General features: G+C 39.1%; 2 protein-coding genes across 2 annotated transcripts; one reads left to right on the top strand and one right to left on the bottom strand.

Annotated features, from left to right (window-relative positions):
- Window positions 1-1,501: 1,501 nt before the first annotated feature.
- On the top strand, window positions 1,502-6,201 carry LOC108674351. The gene is made up of 4 exons (XM_018162295.2): window positions 1,502-2,151; window positions 2,325-2,432; window positions 2,945-3,129; window positions 3,360-6,201. The coding sequence occupies exons 1-4, from the start codon at window positions 1,867-1,869 to the stop codon at window positions 5,029-5,031; spliced, it is 2,250 nt and encodes a 749-aa protein (XP_018017784.1). The 5' UTR covers window positions 1,502-1,866; the 3' UTR covers window positions 5,032-6,201.
- A 367-nt stretch (window positions 6,202-6,568) lies between these two features.
- LOC108674344 (acetylcholine-gated chloride channel subunit acc-3-like) lies at window positions 6,569-7,780 on the bottom strand. The gene is made up of 3 exons (XM_018162285.2): window positions 7,733-7,780; window positions 7,044-7,169; window positions 6,569-6,889 (listed from the first exon to the last, which is right to left on the bottom strand). The coding sequence occupies exons 1-3, from the start codon at window positions 7,778-7,780 to the stop codon at window positions 6,569-6,571; spliced, it is 495 nt and encodes a 164-aa protein (XP_018017774.2).
- Between the last annotated feature and the right edge of the window lie 9,051 nt (window positions 7,781-16,831).

Here is a 16,831-nt window from a genome sequence, read left to right as displayed (position 1 = left end):
AATTGTACATTTACTACCTCCAAAAAATCCTTAGAAAAAAGTGTGAAAACTGAAAAGTGAGATTTTGGAAAAGTACCTACCTCTGCTAAGGTCTGTAGCAAAAAAAATATTTACCGTATAAAAAAATTAATGACATAAAAGTTGCACACAGGTGTTGGCTTAAAAATGTGATTGGCAGAATTAGAGTACCGTATCTCATTCCAGAAAAAAATGGCGGTCATTTCCGCACAATGTGGTAATAAGGGACACCCCTTAAAATGCATTTACAGTAGAGCCTTGGTTAGCAAAGGCTCTAGTTAACAAAAAAAAATCAATTAACAAAAAAAGAATTTTGATTATTTTACCTCACTCAGGAAAAAAATTCACTTGACAAAAAAATTAGTGCATCATCGGCCATCACCAAACTGTGCATAGAATGTCATGTTGTTGTTGTTGTTGTTGTTGTAATTGCCCATCCTGGCAGTGGCGACTAGGGAGGGGGAGTGATAGGTCAGTTTTTCCGGGCACTCGGTACCACTGGTAGTTCTACGACCATCACTGGCTTGCTGACCCGCCAGAACCATTTGATTGCATTACACAACACCCTGGACAAGCCAGGTACTCATTTATCAACCAGAGTTGGATGAATGGCTGAGTTGACCATGAGCTGAGCTTCCCGGTAGAACTTGTCCTCAGTGGGACTCAAACCCGGGAGCTGGGTGCGAGAGACAGAGTCTCTCACCACTGTACCCCCAAGCTTTCCCATAGAATGTCATAGATACAATTTTGTACTGGGCAACATAAAATGAAAAGTAATTTAACTAAACTATGATTTTTCTCTCAAAAAATATGATGGTTGTCACTAAAATATTCCTTTGAGTTTCAGGTATGATTTTACAATCTTTTTCTGTAATAGTGAATTCACTTGACTCAATTAAAATGGTGCAAAATTACAAGCCATCTTGTAAGCTTACCTACAGAAGAAATGTTACATGGCTGCTGATATGAAGCTTACAGTGGACATGGTTGTTGTCAATACTCAATGGCATGTCCATGAATTAGGTAATATCACATCAATAATACGATAATGTATGGATATGGTAATATCATATCTATAAAGGAAAAACAAGTAAAAATCACAGAAAATATTATTTATTCTACATCAACATCATCTACAAAGGATGAGGAAGACTTCACATTACTGTTAGTAATGGATTAGTACACTCTGCATGCTTCTAGCATTTTAAAATTGAGTTTTATTTCAAGTGTCCCTTATTACCCCGTTCCCAGGGTTGGCTCAGGAGGCTTTTATTTTGCGTCTGACATCTTACGAATAGCATATAGAATTTTTTCAAAGATGCCATACAATAGCCCTTGCAAATACCTTTAAAATGAACCCCAACTCATTTATGAAATGTTTCATGGTAAGAAGTTATTAAGGAAAAATTCTCAAAACCTTCCCTTATTACCCCGTTTGACGGTACTAATATATATGTATTAGTATAGCACTGTCAACATGAAAGTTTTGGTATATACCAAAAATAGTTTGACATGGATGTGTGACTGTGATTGTAGCCTTACCTTAGTCATGGATGTTTGATTGTAACATGATTGTATTCTTTCAACATGTGGCTATGCATGTTGGTGTATTACTGACTGGACAAATGCAATGCCTGCTGCTACCAAGGTTGACAGCTGGCAACATTCTTGCAAAGATAAAAAAGTTTAGCAAAGTAATTAATTAATTGCCTGCCTGCGCCAGTGAATTGTAGTTGATCAAGTCTTGTTTATATTTTTCCTTAAGTGAAGTGCTCTCATAAATACCTCTTTCTAAGTTTTTCCAGTTATGCTAAATGTAATAACTTTTGTCTTGTAGAGTCCATTGCAATGAAAGCATCCCTGAAAAAAGATGCCCTTCCTATCAACATTTCTGTTGAGCATTCAGGGGCTCACAGCCAATGTACTTGGGCAGGCTTAGCAATCGAGGTGCTCATGTATATTCTGTACCAGAGACAGCAGGTTCCACTTCCTGTTCCTGTACTGTGTCGAGAGGTGACACAAGCACAACACCGTGGCATTCACTTGCATTCAGCTGAAAATCAAAAATGTCATGAGAGAGATGATAGAGAGACCTCACATCAGTCCACCTCTGATGCCAAGTTAAAATCACATGTAAGATTATACTAGAAATTTTCCTTTCATGAAGTCTCAATACTTGATGCAAATCATTTTTGCTAGTATGACTATGAATGTATCATATTATTAATATGATTATAATATAACCTGTCTGCACTCTATATTTGATACTTGTATATTTGATGTAATTTGATATATATTTTTTTCAGCTACAAATTTCACGCATGAAGCAGATCAGAGTCAGACAGCACAGACTATGGCTGAAATACTTCAATAAGGCTCAGAAATTTATATCAACTTACCAAAATATTTTGAAGGTTGGTGAAGAGATACATGATGGTAAAATATTATATTATCTTTTATTAGTGTTGGCAAATGCATTTAGTATAGGATTTTTTCACTGTACCATTATATAATTTCCAGAAAACATTTTACTCAATTTCATCAGTTAGGTTTTGTTTTATATTTATTTTTTATGCTGGGAGAAATTCTTTCCCTTTCTTTGCTGAAGTTTGCTATTCTTGATAACATTATTATCATTTTTAGCTCTTTTTCTCATTTATGGAAAAAATGCACTATTGTGCTCACCATGTCCGTCTGTCTGTCTGTCTGTCCTTCCTTGACTTCATGTTTTTGTTGTTGAGAAAATGCGCTCTCTGTCACTCACTGCAGCAAGTACTGAGTTATATTTTTCATTGATATTTTACATTTATCTGAGCTTTTTCTCCATATCTTTCCTTGAATGATCAGTTTATGCTGGCCTATCTGAGCTACTATGGCTTTCTTGAGAAACAAAAACACTTAAAAATATCTTGTCTTTCTTGCACAGACACTGGAGCAAGAACTGGCGTGCACGAGCGACGTGAAGGCAGTGAGGTTTGCTCTGGGCTGCTCCTGCATCACGGCAAAGGAGATCTACACAATACACTTCCCGGCATGCACTTCTGCCCAGTCTTCCATTAGTGCATCCGTGCCAACTAAACTGAATAACGTTACTAAACTCAATCTTCTCAAGTGAGACCTGCTATTTGTGTCTAGTATTTAGCTTCATTTTGTTGATAAGCATTTGATCTGTTGCCAATGACTAAAGTTTTTATCTTACTTCATGTGCTGTTTAAAGAAGAACACGTAAGCTGCAATTACTGTACATAATATCTGGAAGTTACTAATAATTTTGCATGTGAGCAACTGGTACTTCTTGCTTGACTTTGAAATCTATTAAGAAATACGGCATTGTTTTTCAGGTCAATCATGTCAAGCCAAGAGTTGTTGAAGCTAGTCAACACGAGGACTGGTTTGAAGAAGGTGTGGGTTCTCCTCTTGAAGCCCAGTGGTTCTCTATCAAATGAAAGAGACGATACCTGTTCTAATACTTCTTGGATAGACAGGGGCAACTATGGTTTGGTGAGAGGAATTAAATCAGTGGACATCAGAATAAATGTGGCAGTGAAATCAGCTGACCTTGTACCCGCTTCAGAACGACTGTGTTCTCAAACTCCCAACAGGAGCTCTAGGCCTTGTGGCCGTCGCGTGCTGCAGTCCTTAGAGGATGAAACCCCCTGTGGCTCTACAGTTCCAATCGCGGGAGGAAATTCCGTCACCGACGACATGAAACAATTCGAGATCTTGCCCCTAGAATACTGTGACATTGATACGTCTCCTGGTCACTTTTCCACTGCCCACTCCTCCATTGCCGGGTCCTTTGCCGTGCCTTGCTCTCGTCCAATTAATAATTCCAGGCCTAATATGGAAATGGTAGATGCGTCTGACAATGAGTCGTACGTCAACTTTACTCCCATTCGACCTGTAAATTATGACGTTGTAGACATGATAGAAACTCCAATATCAACATTCCAAACTCCCGCAAATAATTTGAACAACGGGTGGTCATTTTCGCACTCGTCACGCAATATGTCTTCAGTGCCTTCTACATGCAGGAAAGAAATAGCTATGCGTGAGACACCTTTATTATCTGCCACTAGTAGAACGGTGTCTACCTCCAACTGTCCTGCAGTGCTTGAAACCCCATTGCCATCTTCAAGGTTTGGGCGTTATTTCACTTTCGGGAAGACGACTTCGGTAATTGAGACTCCTCAGATGCTACATAGTGATAGCGTTACGAAACAGTCAACATGCAAGAAGAATAAGTTTATATACGAGACACCGCAGTCTTATATGAAAACTGGAAATTTAACGAGGACTTGTTCAAAAGTGCAGTCAATGCAAGAAACTCCCATTCGTTCAAGCAATACATTCAAAGTGCATGGAAAAAGCGTGGTTGGAACCGACTCCTCGTATTTCAAGGCTCCTGAAGCATTTCATACTTGTACCAAAGTCATACCTGTTATTGAGACTCCTGTTGTTTGTATGAACAAACCAAGTTCTCACAACTACATCAATAGGTTTGCGAGAAAAGGAAAGAAGCAACTATGCCTTGATGATTCATTCGATGAACTTGGCTGTCATCGCATTGGTAACTTAAGCTCGAGCATCAATATGGAAGACGAGCCTGTGAAGGGAGAACTGGCGATAGTTGAGCCTGCGCGTAGAGCCTATGATGCCAACGGGTTTGATGCAGCTCATAACTTAGTGATTACGAATGTCTGCCAACAGAACAGTACGGCAATCGAAATTTGTTCGAATGCGTCTGGTGCACAAGTCTGCAATTGTAGTGAGAACTCTGTGCCGCTTGCCTCTAGTGCACAAATAGAAGCCCACGAGGAAATTGTTTCGAATTCCTTCGAATGTAAAGAAGAGATCTGTGGAAATGGCCGTTCGTCACTCGAGTGTTCTGTCGCAACGAACAAAATATTGAAAGACGAAGTCGACAAAGAAGAAGACCTGATATGGTATCAGCTCTCTATTCCGATCGTTGGCTTCCTGGACAAACCAGTCGCCAAGCCCGTTGCAGAATAGCGTTACTGTTAGCTGTCCGAACGATGATAGTCGTTTGAATTCTCGTACCATTCCCAAATCAAAAGTCAGGTAGGAGGTATCAGGTCCATTTCCATGGCTCACAAAATCTGATTCAGATTCATAATACCAAAAAAAATGATTTGGCGCTTGTTCCATAGCTCCGCTCCATTTCTTACATCATTTGCAACAACTGCGACAGTTCGTTGTCTGGCCATTGTGCTTGACAGTATATTCTCTTTAAAGCCATAATTCAAAGTTTATGATGTTTTCATGAAAATCATAATTTGTATAGCTAATAATTTTCAGAGCTCCGACGACAAGTTATGTCCTGATATGAGTTTCCTTATGTTCCGTTCAGTCTAATTTGTCCCTCTCCTGCCGCTGTGCTATTAACTGATCTGGTCTTGTGGACTTCAGTGCTGCAGGGCCTCGACTGCTTGCCGTTGATGCTTTTTCGGAATTTACTCGTATTTATGCTAATACTTAAATTCTTTTGATCTCGTGTACTTTGTGCTGTGTTCTCTTTGTGGTATTCTTGTATTTTTGAGATATTTATTAAGTTTTATTCCGACCGGCTTTGTCCTCAGTGAAACGAACAATTATATCTTGATTAAATTAAGGAAAGCGCTTGAGTTGCATTTTAGAGATTTAGATTTAATTTTGTGAGTTCTATAGCTATTTTTGCGCTAAATTACAAGATTTCTGGCACTTTAATGAAGCATTAAGAGGCCTGTAGTGTGCTGCCTTAATAGACTGTTCCTCAATGTCGAAGTAGACTGTGCGACTCGCTCACTTTCGGGGCATCTTGCGCTTTTCATTTTCAAGTTTTCTTGTCCTGGAAGAAAAATTTACTGAGCCTCGGGAATGTGCAGCATGTGTAACGACACGCGAAAAAATTTCTCAGCAATGCAAGGAACTCTCCTTTTACCAATATAGTTTGTTTTGAATCCAAGACGTTGGATTGAAGGCTTTCAACCGGATTTCGCAGGTATGACAGATGTTCATTGGATCATATTGGGCATAATAATTGATATAAATGTGTTAATACCCGTGTATTTAGTTGGTTGCTAGTTGAAACTTGTTTATTCAAGTTGCCAAGTGTGTAAGAAAGCCTGCGCGCATCATTACTCCGGCTTCATGTAACACGAGTTAATTAAACCTACTAACTTCTGTCTAGGCTCTTAATTTCCCTTGCTAATTATCTAGCAGCTGTAGAGGCTTCATCCATTTGACATCAAACCTTAGTCTACTCAACACATATGTCATTTTCAATGCTTATTTACATCTAAGGGCATGATGAGCGAGTATTGCGATCAGTAGAGTGGTTAGGGCAAATGACGAAGTGCTGCTTGGGCGCCCACTTCCGCTCATCCCTAATTTCTGTAGCAACTTTTTTCATCTGCATTCGCAGCGTATCGAATTATTTGTCTAACAAAAGAAATTATTCTTCTGTTCATTCCTCGGTTACTTAAATTAAGTCCATAAAACTTGACGGGCAGCTAAAGTGGTCGAATACTGCTGCTCAGTGACTGCAACATCAATTTAGAGCGACAGCAGAGAAGCCCATCACGAGGGCTGTCATGAGGCCGACAAAGAGCCAACAGGCGAAGCGGTTGAGCTTGTATGCCATCGCGGCTCCAGCATCGAACTCCTCGTCTCGCATCCCTGCCCCTGGCACGTCGCTGACGTCGTCGTGTCTCCAACAGACCTTGAGTGCATGCTGGCTGCCAAGCACTTCACCCAAGTCTCGCACCTCTGAGCTGTATTTTCTAGTTTTTATTCCACTAAGTCGCTTGTTGCGACCGTTCTTCTTTGGTTCGTCTCGTAGGGATGGACGTTTCTTTACGCTTGCCCGTTCCTGCATAAGAAAAGATAACCGATTACCGCGTTTTCGAGTTATGCATTGACGTGAAGATCAGCTGCTACAACTCCTAGTTTTTTCAAGGTTCCAAATAAAATTTATCTATACCTAGACTATACGTTGGAACTCTTTTGAAGAATAGAAAGTTTACCGCTCGCACGACGTGATGGTTGATGATGACCAGGCACAGGATGATGCAGAAGAGCATGGCGATGCACAGCACGCACCACACGTCTATAAGCTTCAGGTACGAGGTGCGGGGCAGATGGTCGCCGACCTACCGAGTTATTGCTAGTATTTTACGAAGAGATTATCGTGTCGTCTTGTAATCAGAACTTCTTTTTAATGTCATACATCGTTGAACGTTACATATTATTGTTGTACATTTAAGTATTGATAGAATTGGGAAGAAAATTTTTAAAACTGAGCAGAAAGAAGATAGAAAAAAATAAAAACGACTAAGTACAGGAGTCAATGGTTCTTCGCAAAAGTTCGATCTTTATGCGAAGGCGAAACACCAGCACCAAATGAGCCGACGTTACAGAAGCTATTAGATTGCACGAGTGCCCCGCTCTAACTAGTAACTGTTTCGAATGTTAGGCAGTTGATTCTTCCGTTGGTTTTTTCTAAATTTTAAACCGTTACTAAGAACGGAATCGAGGCATATCAAAGTATTACGGTTTCGAACACACCCGATTGCTAATGATTCGTTGAAAAATATATTCTATTGATAGAATATACGAAGACGCAATTGAAACTGAAATTACGTTCACTAAATTTAGCCTCCTTTCCATTGAACTCAGAAAGCTTCATGCGAGAACAAGTCTCAGCGTCACGCACCTGCGTAAAAAAAGTTGTCTGTACGAGCATGGCGGTGAGCGCGACCATCACCCTGTCTTGGAAATCCTCCAGCGCGAAGAAGAACGTCATGTATCCGACCAGCATGAGCAGAACCGACGGTAAAAACGTGTAGAACACATAGAACAGCGAGCGATTCTGGAATGTCAGTTGCACGCTCAGCGTCGGGCAGGAGGCCTGGCGGAGAAAGTGAAAATTTGGCAATGTAATTTTTTAATGAAAGGAAGCATGCGAGATGATTTATTTAACCAAAAAATGTAGTGCTTTAAATTCACTGAGTTTGAGCGCTCACAGTATTCTCGGAAAGTAGAAACGTATATCACGGCTAACATACTCGTGTGAAGGCTTCAAGAAGATTCCAATAACTGTCCGGTAAACGGATTTTGAAAAAGTCAATGTCTTGCAAAGTGATTGCAAACTATATCCTCAAATTCATGGAATTGGTTCTTTATCGCTTACATTACGTTTGTCTTAAATTAATGCATTTCCAAAAAAAGATCGTCAATTACAGTTTTGGGACTTATGTTTTCAGTTTATAACAATAGAATAGTAAGTCTTAGTTCTAGTCGAGAAAAGAGTACTTCTGGTGTCGCTGTTAGACCTGATTAAGAATGAAGGCTTCCACTTGGTCTACGGTGTACTGAAGCAGGTTCTTCTCGCCCATGTATTCAGCCAGTGACCGTCCATTGTATGGCAGCAAGCGAACATTTTTAATGTTGCACTGCCAGATGATGATCTGGATATCAATTCATGGTTTATTCGATGGACTGATAACAAGTAACTTGGCATCTTGGCTCATGTTTAAGTGTTGATGCTACCTTCTAAACGAGAAAGCAAGTACCCTTATTTTAATCACTTACAATCAGTTATAACTAAGGAAGTAAACCAACGCTTCTTCCTACAATTCATCACTAATTTCTACCAGAGACACACTATTGGTCGGGAATTTATCTTTTTTTTTCATCGCTCATCCTAACTGTTTTGCTTTTTGGACATATGTACAAAAAAAACTCACAGTTTGGCAGAGCTGGGTATCAAATGGAAACATAGAAAGTTCTATTTTGCACTTGGTCGTGATGGTGAACGATTGCTTATTTATGATTGGATTTTGGGCGCCAGTGAAGATTTCATCTGGAAATTGAAATATGTATTGATATTAATGGAAATCGGTGGCACATTTCTCTTGAATTACTTGGTTCCGATTCTCCTCTGTAAAAAAAATCCGCAATGCATAACAAAAAATGTCACAAAGATATATTACACATTACCGTAAATATTTTAATGAGTATTAATTAAAATGCAATAGAGTTCAATTAATATTAATTACGCTCAGATGTGAGTGAGTATGAACGATGAAAAAAATCGTGCTCACCTTCTTTCGGTCTAGAAAGATCGTCGGGCTCGGGATCAGCTTGTCTTTTCACGAATAATTGCTCATTAAGGTTTTGTGTGGAACTTAATGAGGAATTTTCCCCAAAAATTTCATGGGAAGGCTTCCATAAATCTGAAGAGACGAACTTTGATATGGCGTTCAGCTGTGTGTTATGTTTAAGATTAACATACGTGCGAGTAGGATCATACCATTGAGTTCTCATTACTACGTCCGCTGTCATGCTGAAAGTTCCAAGATCCAGAAGATGTACAGATACGATTTCGTAAGCAACGAACAGATCAAAGAATCCATGACTATTTGATTTAGGAGGTGGGATTCCCCTGTCATTGTCCGCAGAGGGTAGCATTATGATACAAGCTTTCTCGTCGGATCCGTCTTTGCAGTCTCTCTCCAGGTCACATCGATTCATGGCCTTTACGCAGGAGTTGTCTTCACAAGTGAACTCCCCATCCTTGCACGACGTTGCTACAATTGTTAATGTAGTATTGTCGTTTTCATTGGTCCAGTTTTGGCGTCCAAATGGATATGGATTATTGCGAGATCCTTTAAATTCCAAACCTCCTGAGCTATAGCTAGTCCAAAAGTTTTGTACCTGCCAGGTATCTGTATGAGAAGGGTGATACTTCCTCTTCAAGGTAGATGAATGCATTCCAATTAAATTGGGATTAACGAGATTCTGGTCAAGGTAATATAAATTATCTGCAATAATTTCAGTTGATATTCCTCGAAATCTTACAACGGGAATGGAGTGAAACTCGCATGCTACCATTCGTGATTGTGACATTGTCGTATAACTCCAGGTCTTCATTGCATTTGGAGATTTAGAAAGACAACCCTTGAAAGTCAAAGCGAAGTGCGCGTTGTTAGCCCGTATGTCATCTGCCGTACTAAGTTTTGTGAAGTTTAGCTTTTCCTTTGAAACATAATGTGTCCATTCGCTTTCCGGCCCATATGCTGATGCTCCAAGCCACAGTATATCTTGTGAAAATATGCGAGTGCTGCAAATTTCGGGACTTGTAGACGTATAATTGAACAGGACATCATTTTGGAAAGAATTTTGGGGCAAATGGATGTGGCCTCCGAGCGCATGACAAAGTGATTCCGCTTGCTCATATTTCACTCGGTAAGAAAATAATCGAATGAAAGGAATTTCTTCATTCTGAAGTAACACAACACGACGTCTTGAGAAGTACGTCTCTACATTCGAGGCGTTGAATGTTTGGAAAGACCTAAATGAAACAACTGTATTATTTGCAGGCAGTTGATGCATCTGAACGTAGTCTTTTAAAAACGAGGAGTCGAGATATTCATTGGCTATTTCTAAATCAGCAACTTGAGCCTTCAATCCTTCAAAAGGGTCGAAATTACCACCAACGGAGTCTTGCTCCTGACCGATGTAGAGTTCTCCACCACCTGCGACTTGCATCTCAGTCACATGGGATATGTTTAGTACTTTATTGATACTTTGTGTTTGTTCATCATTGAAGAGTTCAGCTCTAAGAGTTTTCAGGTTCACTCTAATACAAAAGGATTTCCATCGTAGCGGAATTATTTGCATCTGGAAGTCGAAAAAAGCCCTCCTCCCGCAACAACCAACAACCACACGCGAAAATCGTGCATCGTAATCTGAAATTACAACGATTTTTCTATTAAAGTAACATATTTTACTAAAATATTTTATTCATATATAATGTGGTAGAGAAAGCAGATAAATTGATTTATTAAATGTTGACATATTCAGAAGACTGCTCAATTAATTCAATTAGAGCAATTGTAAATAATACAGCGTCCTACTGCTGTCAAAATTAATAGTGTAAATGTGCAAAACAAATTATTTAATGTTTAAATAGACAAACAATTTTCGATCGAACGCTGCTGTATAGGCTACATATTTAACTCTGAGACTGGCTCAGAAGCCAACGCCCACCTTCAAAGAGCAATAAATACACTCGAGGCTCACTCAATTACGATTACGGCCTTCACTCAACACTACATCGCATAAACTACTACCCGCCAACCTATAATCACTTATACAATTTTGACCCACGGAAAGGAATATAAGTTCGTTATGCAGTTCGGCATTTCTAGCTTAACACTCACCCTATTTTCCGACACATTCACATATGTGCTACAGCCGCTACAGGTATCTAACAATTTTTTTATTTAGGTGACGGTGAGTAACAAAGGCCGCACATGGTGCCTACTTACTCATGAAGAGCTCGTCGTCGCATTCCGGTACAGCGTACGAGATGAAACTGCTGGGATACATGAACTGGTAGAAGCGAACCCTGAGGCACACCGTAAAGCTTGTCATGTTGGGCATGCGTCCCGTGAAGTGCAGCCAAGAGTCAACTTTTGGAGCTCCAAACTCGTTGAAAACCGCAACACCTAGCAACAGAATTTAGCATTTTGGTGAGCGTCCGTTAGTTATAATTAAGTTATCCAAATTAGTGTTACAATCTTCAAGGTTTTTAATGCGTTTTTATTGAAATAATAGAATTACCGTTCATACTGCTTAGTTCAACAGTTCGACCGAAGCACCAATTTTTTTTAATACTCAATTAATGTAAAGAACATATATTCTCACAAACATTCAGCCATGGAAAAGAAGAACTGGCTAGTGCCATATTGTCAGAAGCGATTGTTGCACAAAAATTTAATTTCCGGTCAATATTAACAGCGAATCAGACATTAACAGCGAATCAGAAAAACTAATGTTGTATTTTTTTTACCCCAGACCCAACTCGTTAAATATTATTTTACTTATATTATTATATATTATGGATGAATCTAACTGTTATCGAAGAATCATACCCGACTTTTTTCACTAGATTCTAATACGACAAACAGATGTTTAATCAGTGTCTCAATGTTTATAATAATCATAAGCAATACAAACGTTATCAGTATCTCTACGCGTCAGTAGGATCAGAAGTTGTCTATTTGAATGAAACTTACCGACAGGGTCTTCTGCACCACCGCCGCTCAATAGTTGCAACAAGCACACCAGTATCGCCAGACCGCTGAGCGCCATGGCTGCTGTCCGTCTTCTTGCCAGCGACTAAGGGCAAGGACGTGTGTAATATTTTGCTCAATACATCAATCGTTTAGAATACTTAATCGATTAGCGCCACTGTTTTATCAACTGCTAGGGGTTGAATTATAGATCGTGTTACACCCACACTCTCATTCCGCAAATTAAAGCAAATGCTTGTGATCCTAATTTAGACGAAAGCCCTCATCTCTCAGTGCAATCATCCAACACCGCTAAAAAGAGGCGGGTCCATTTTCCTTTGCCCAAGTCAATAAACACACTCTTGGGCACGGCATTAATCAACTTGAGTAACGCAGGCACGGCAGAATCATATTCAGAGAATGTAAACTTTACGTATGCACGTAATGTTAAAAATTTGGTTCACTTTTGACGCAGAAAAATGAACGTAGAGTTGAGAGGATAATATCGAAGCATTTTAGGTTACCTCAATTAAATCCGAAATCAACATAGGTTGTTCTTAGTTAATCACTGGTTTTCAATTTATCATTAACCATTCGAATGCACATACATTTAATGTTGTAAATCGGCGTCATTTCTGTTTTTAAGAACCTCTATTTGAATTGCTGCGAGTTCGTGAGCGCAACAAGCTGTGAATATTATGCGAAGTTAGGATTAGGCGGCAGGCCTACGGCCTAAGAAACGCTGAAACCGTCATATTATCTTAATATATATTATATTTATTATATTATATTATATTATATTACACTATATTATATTATAATATATTATGGGAGTCGCAAATGCATTGTAATGTGTTCTCTAATAACTGTAGTCGTTTTGTTAAAACAATTCAAAATCGAATATATTAATTTTAAACATTTTTGGGATATTAATCCTTTAATTGTCAGTTATCATGAGGCTAGTTGTTGTATTAATTAAAAAAGATATAATAGCAAATAATTAATAAAAATTTACACTTTTGTGGGTGAAAATGTAAATCTTCTGTTATCATCCTCAGTTACCTTACGATCCCATTGAATCTCTCCTCTATCAATTCAACTACAGTCACAAACTTTTTCGGGATTATTTAGCAGTTGAGCAGCAATTTTTGTCATGAGTTTATGAGAAACACATTCCAGTGAGAATGAAAACATTTGAACGATGAAATAATAAGAATTTGGGTAACTATGATAACTTCTTATTAAACGTTTGAACTATGATAAGAAACATTAATAGTTCCCAAAAATTGTCAGCAACTGTCGTTAACAAAATTATTTGTGAGGTTCATCCAAGATTGCCAAGCTCTGTGGTATAGTTCTGCTTGACAGCTGTTGCTGTTTGCCAGGTTGTGTCGTGATTCTGACGAGCGGTAGCAGCCACGGTTGAAGACGGACGTAACTCACGTAAGTGAGTAAAGTGACTGTGCAAATGACAAATAAATATAGATAATATTGTAATTATAGATAGGTGTGTGGAGCAAAAGCTTGAGGCTAGAAGCTCCTTACCTAAAGGATGCCGGTCGGCAAAAGCGGCGTAAGGAGGGCAGTTCGTCTACTCGATGTCTGATTCGACGGACGACGGGGACACCGGCTCTTCTGCGACCGCGATCATCACCGCTTCAGAAAACCTCTCGAAAGACGAAAACAACCAAAGCATTCACAAGCCGACCCACATAGCCAATCATTGCCAATTGCTGATAGTGATGGATTGCGATTTACATTTCCAAAACCTCTAATATGCCAGCATTAACTGACGCCTGACGGTACTGGCCAAGGCCATTGACCAACTGGGTCAGGGTGTACTGCCGACTCGGCGGCGGAGTGATGGTGGCACCATCAGACATGGTGCCGAGTGCCGTTGCAAGAGTGAGCCCAGACCTGGAACTGGAAGATGTAGAGGATGCCAGTTCTGGTGACGGGCTTGGTGTTGGTTGTCACAAAATTAAAAACTTTGAAGGTTTTACCTGTCTCAATAGACCTAGGCCTAGTAGTCAGCTCCCACTTGGCACTTGACTCAGAGTCAGACTGTCAGAGGTACCATAAAATGGGGTAACTTTGACCACTTTTTTTCAAATGATGCCATTTTTTTACTAGATAAGTTAAACTTAAATTGAAGCATTTAAAATACAGGTCTATACTCTAGCTTTACTCATCATAAATTGCTGGCTCCTGCCTCTCATACCACACTCAGGAATTCAGGGCTGGAAAAGTCCTATTTTTGTCTGAAATATCACGGCTCTAATATCATATTATTTCATTAGGTATGAAATCTCGCGGCTCGAATGTCAAAAATTTTTGTTTAATTGAAAAATTGCAGTTTGCACTTCACAAACATGTCACTTCATAAAATTTTCAACTTTCGCAATCCGCATTGCTTTACCGTTCCTGCCAAAATATCCTGCAGAAAAAACATAAACATCATAATGTAAACAAATCAACTAAACGTTTTGTTGAAGATTGCGCATAGTTGCGGTCATGTCAAAGCGATCAGACTGCATTAACACGTGCTCAACTTACAGTAAAGACAAATTTTATGATTGCCATTTGACTGTTTTAGGGTAAAATTAGAGATTTGGGGTAACATGTACATCATTACATGGACTGATGGACCCATAGTGGCAAACCAGAGATTTTTTAGAATCAGTGCCTTTTTAATTTCCTCAATTACTCAATATTTAAACCAATTTCTTATGTATGATAATGCTGGTATCCATGATACTTTACTCAAGTTTACTGGTCTACTTATAGTAATCAAAATTGAACTTGTAGGAGAGTCTAAAAAACTCTCTGCTTTGCCACAATGCATGGACTTTGTAAATAAATTCACGCCACATAAATGGCTTTTCATGGCCAAGATATGGAATTCACGGCTCGGTGAAATGGAATCACAGCTCGAAGAAATGGAATCACGGCTGGCAAATCCATAAAACCACGGTTCGAAAAATTCAGTCACGGCTTGCCAAGTAGATATATTCCATGCCTGCTCAGGATGATGTATGTTTTTGGTGAATTTTCCCGCGCATTTTCACTTTTTTTAAGCTATTGCTGTGCACACTTGGCGCAATGTAATGAAAATTGATTCCCTTCGCGCACGTGTTTGCGCAATCCCGGCCATCAATTCTACGTTGCGCTGCCGCGCACGAGCAGTTTGTGAAGGAACAGACATAATACTCACATTACTCACTACAGTATGCCTTTAATTATCTTTCAATAATATATGATTTTTCTTGATACAGAAATTTGGTGAATGAGAAATCCAGAACTTTATTTTAGAAGAAATTTTCTCCAGTCATATGGCAACACTGAACACTGTCTGTTTACATTTCGTATGTATAATAGCCGCAGTTTACGATTACCGTACATTCCGTATCCGACAAGGCGGACAAGCGGAAGAGTCAAAAGTAACCCGGACATGTCTTACATTTTATTATTGTTAGTTCGACTCGCGTAGTCAATATACTTGCGTATATTGTCAACTAAAATAGTAGAACTATTTTAGCTTTCTAAAGTACGGCGCACGGCGCATTTTTTTACCAGCATAGTACAGCGCACTGCGCAGGTTGTTAAAATGACAAAATAAATTCCCGCGCACCTGGCACATCTTCCTGACCATGGCTCTCATAGTTTTAAAATGACAAAATAAATTCCCGCGCACCTGGCACATCTTCCTGACCATGGCTCTCATAGTTTTGATGTAATTTCAAAAAAAGTGATGGTCTTTGTTACCCCAGCTCTTGGGGTTTCTTTGACTGGGTGGTAAAATCAATTTTATTTATTGGTAAAGTAACTCCAGGTTGTGGTGCATTGTAGTAGAACTCTTCTAATTACATATCCAAAAGACAAATTTTAGGAAAGTGTCATAGTTTGCAAATGGGGGGCGCCGCCCCCAAATGGGCAAAATGTGACCATCTAATGGCAGCCGTGATGGTCAATGCATCAAAACCTGGAGTTATTTTACCAAAAAATAAAAGAATTGGAGGGGGTACTCCAACAGGCTTTAAATAATAGCTCTTTTTCGTGGGTCACATTTTTAATTTTTTAACCTATTAGATATGCAAACTTTTTAAATCTTTCTATTGTGTTACGTAGCCTTAGTATTAGGCCTTTGATGGCCATTGACAAAATTTTTCTATGTCGAATCGTTTTTAAGTTTTGGGGTTTTTGTTACAAAAACGAAAAGTGGTCAAAGTTACCCTGCCGGTCAAAGTGACCCCATTTTACGGTACTGTCAACTGGGGCTACTCAGGACGATTTCGAAAGTTTTTCATTCATAATTTCTTACCATGAAACATTTCATAAACAAGTATAGGCTCATTTCAAAGCTCTTTGCAACTTGCAAGGGCTATCACAGTATCACATGGCTTCCCCAAAAAAATTCCATATGCTATTCGTAAGGTGCCAGAAGCAAAAAAAGTGTCCCAAGTAGCCCCCATTGAACGGGGCTACTCGGTACACTTGGAGAATAGAACTTTATTTTTAAACATTTGAAGCATGCAGAGTGTACTCATCCATTACTAACAGTACTCTGAAGTCCTCCTCTTTCATTGTAGTTTTTTTGTAGATGATGTAGAGGTAGAATAAATGACATTTTCTATGATTTTTACTTGTTTTCCTTTATTGATATGATATTACCATATACATTAATTACCGTATTATTGATGCAATATTACCATATCCATGAACATGCCATTGAG

Source organism: Hyalella azteca, unplaced genomic scaffold, assembly GCF_000764305.2.
Source record: "Hyalella azteca isolate HAZT.00-mixed unplaced genomic scaffold, Hazt_2.0.2 contig16904, whole genome shotgun sequence".
NCBI lineage: Eukaryota > Metazoa > Arthropoda > Malacostraca > Amphipoda > Hyalellidae > Hyalella > Hyalella azteca.
This window is presented reverse-complemented; position numbering and strand designations above follow the sequence as displayed.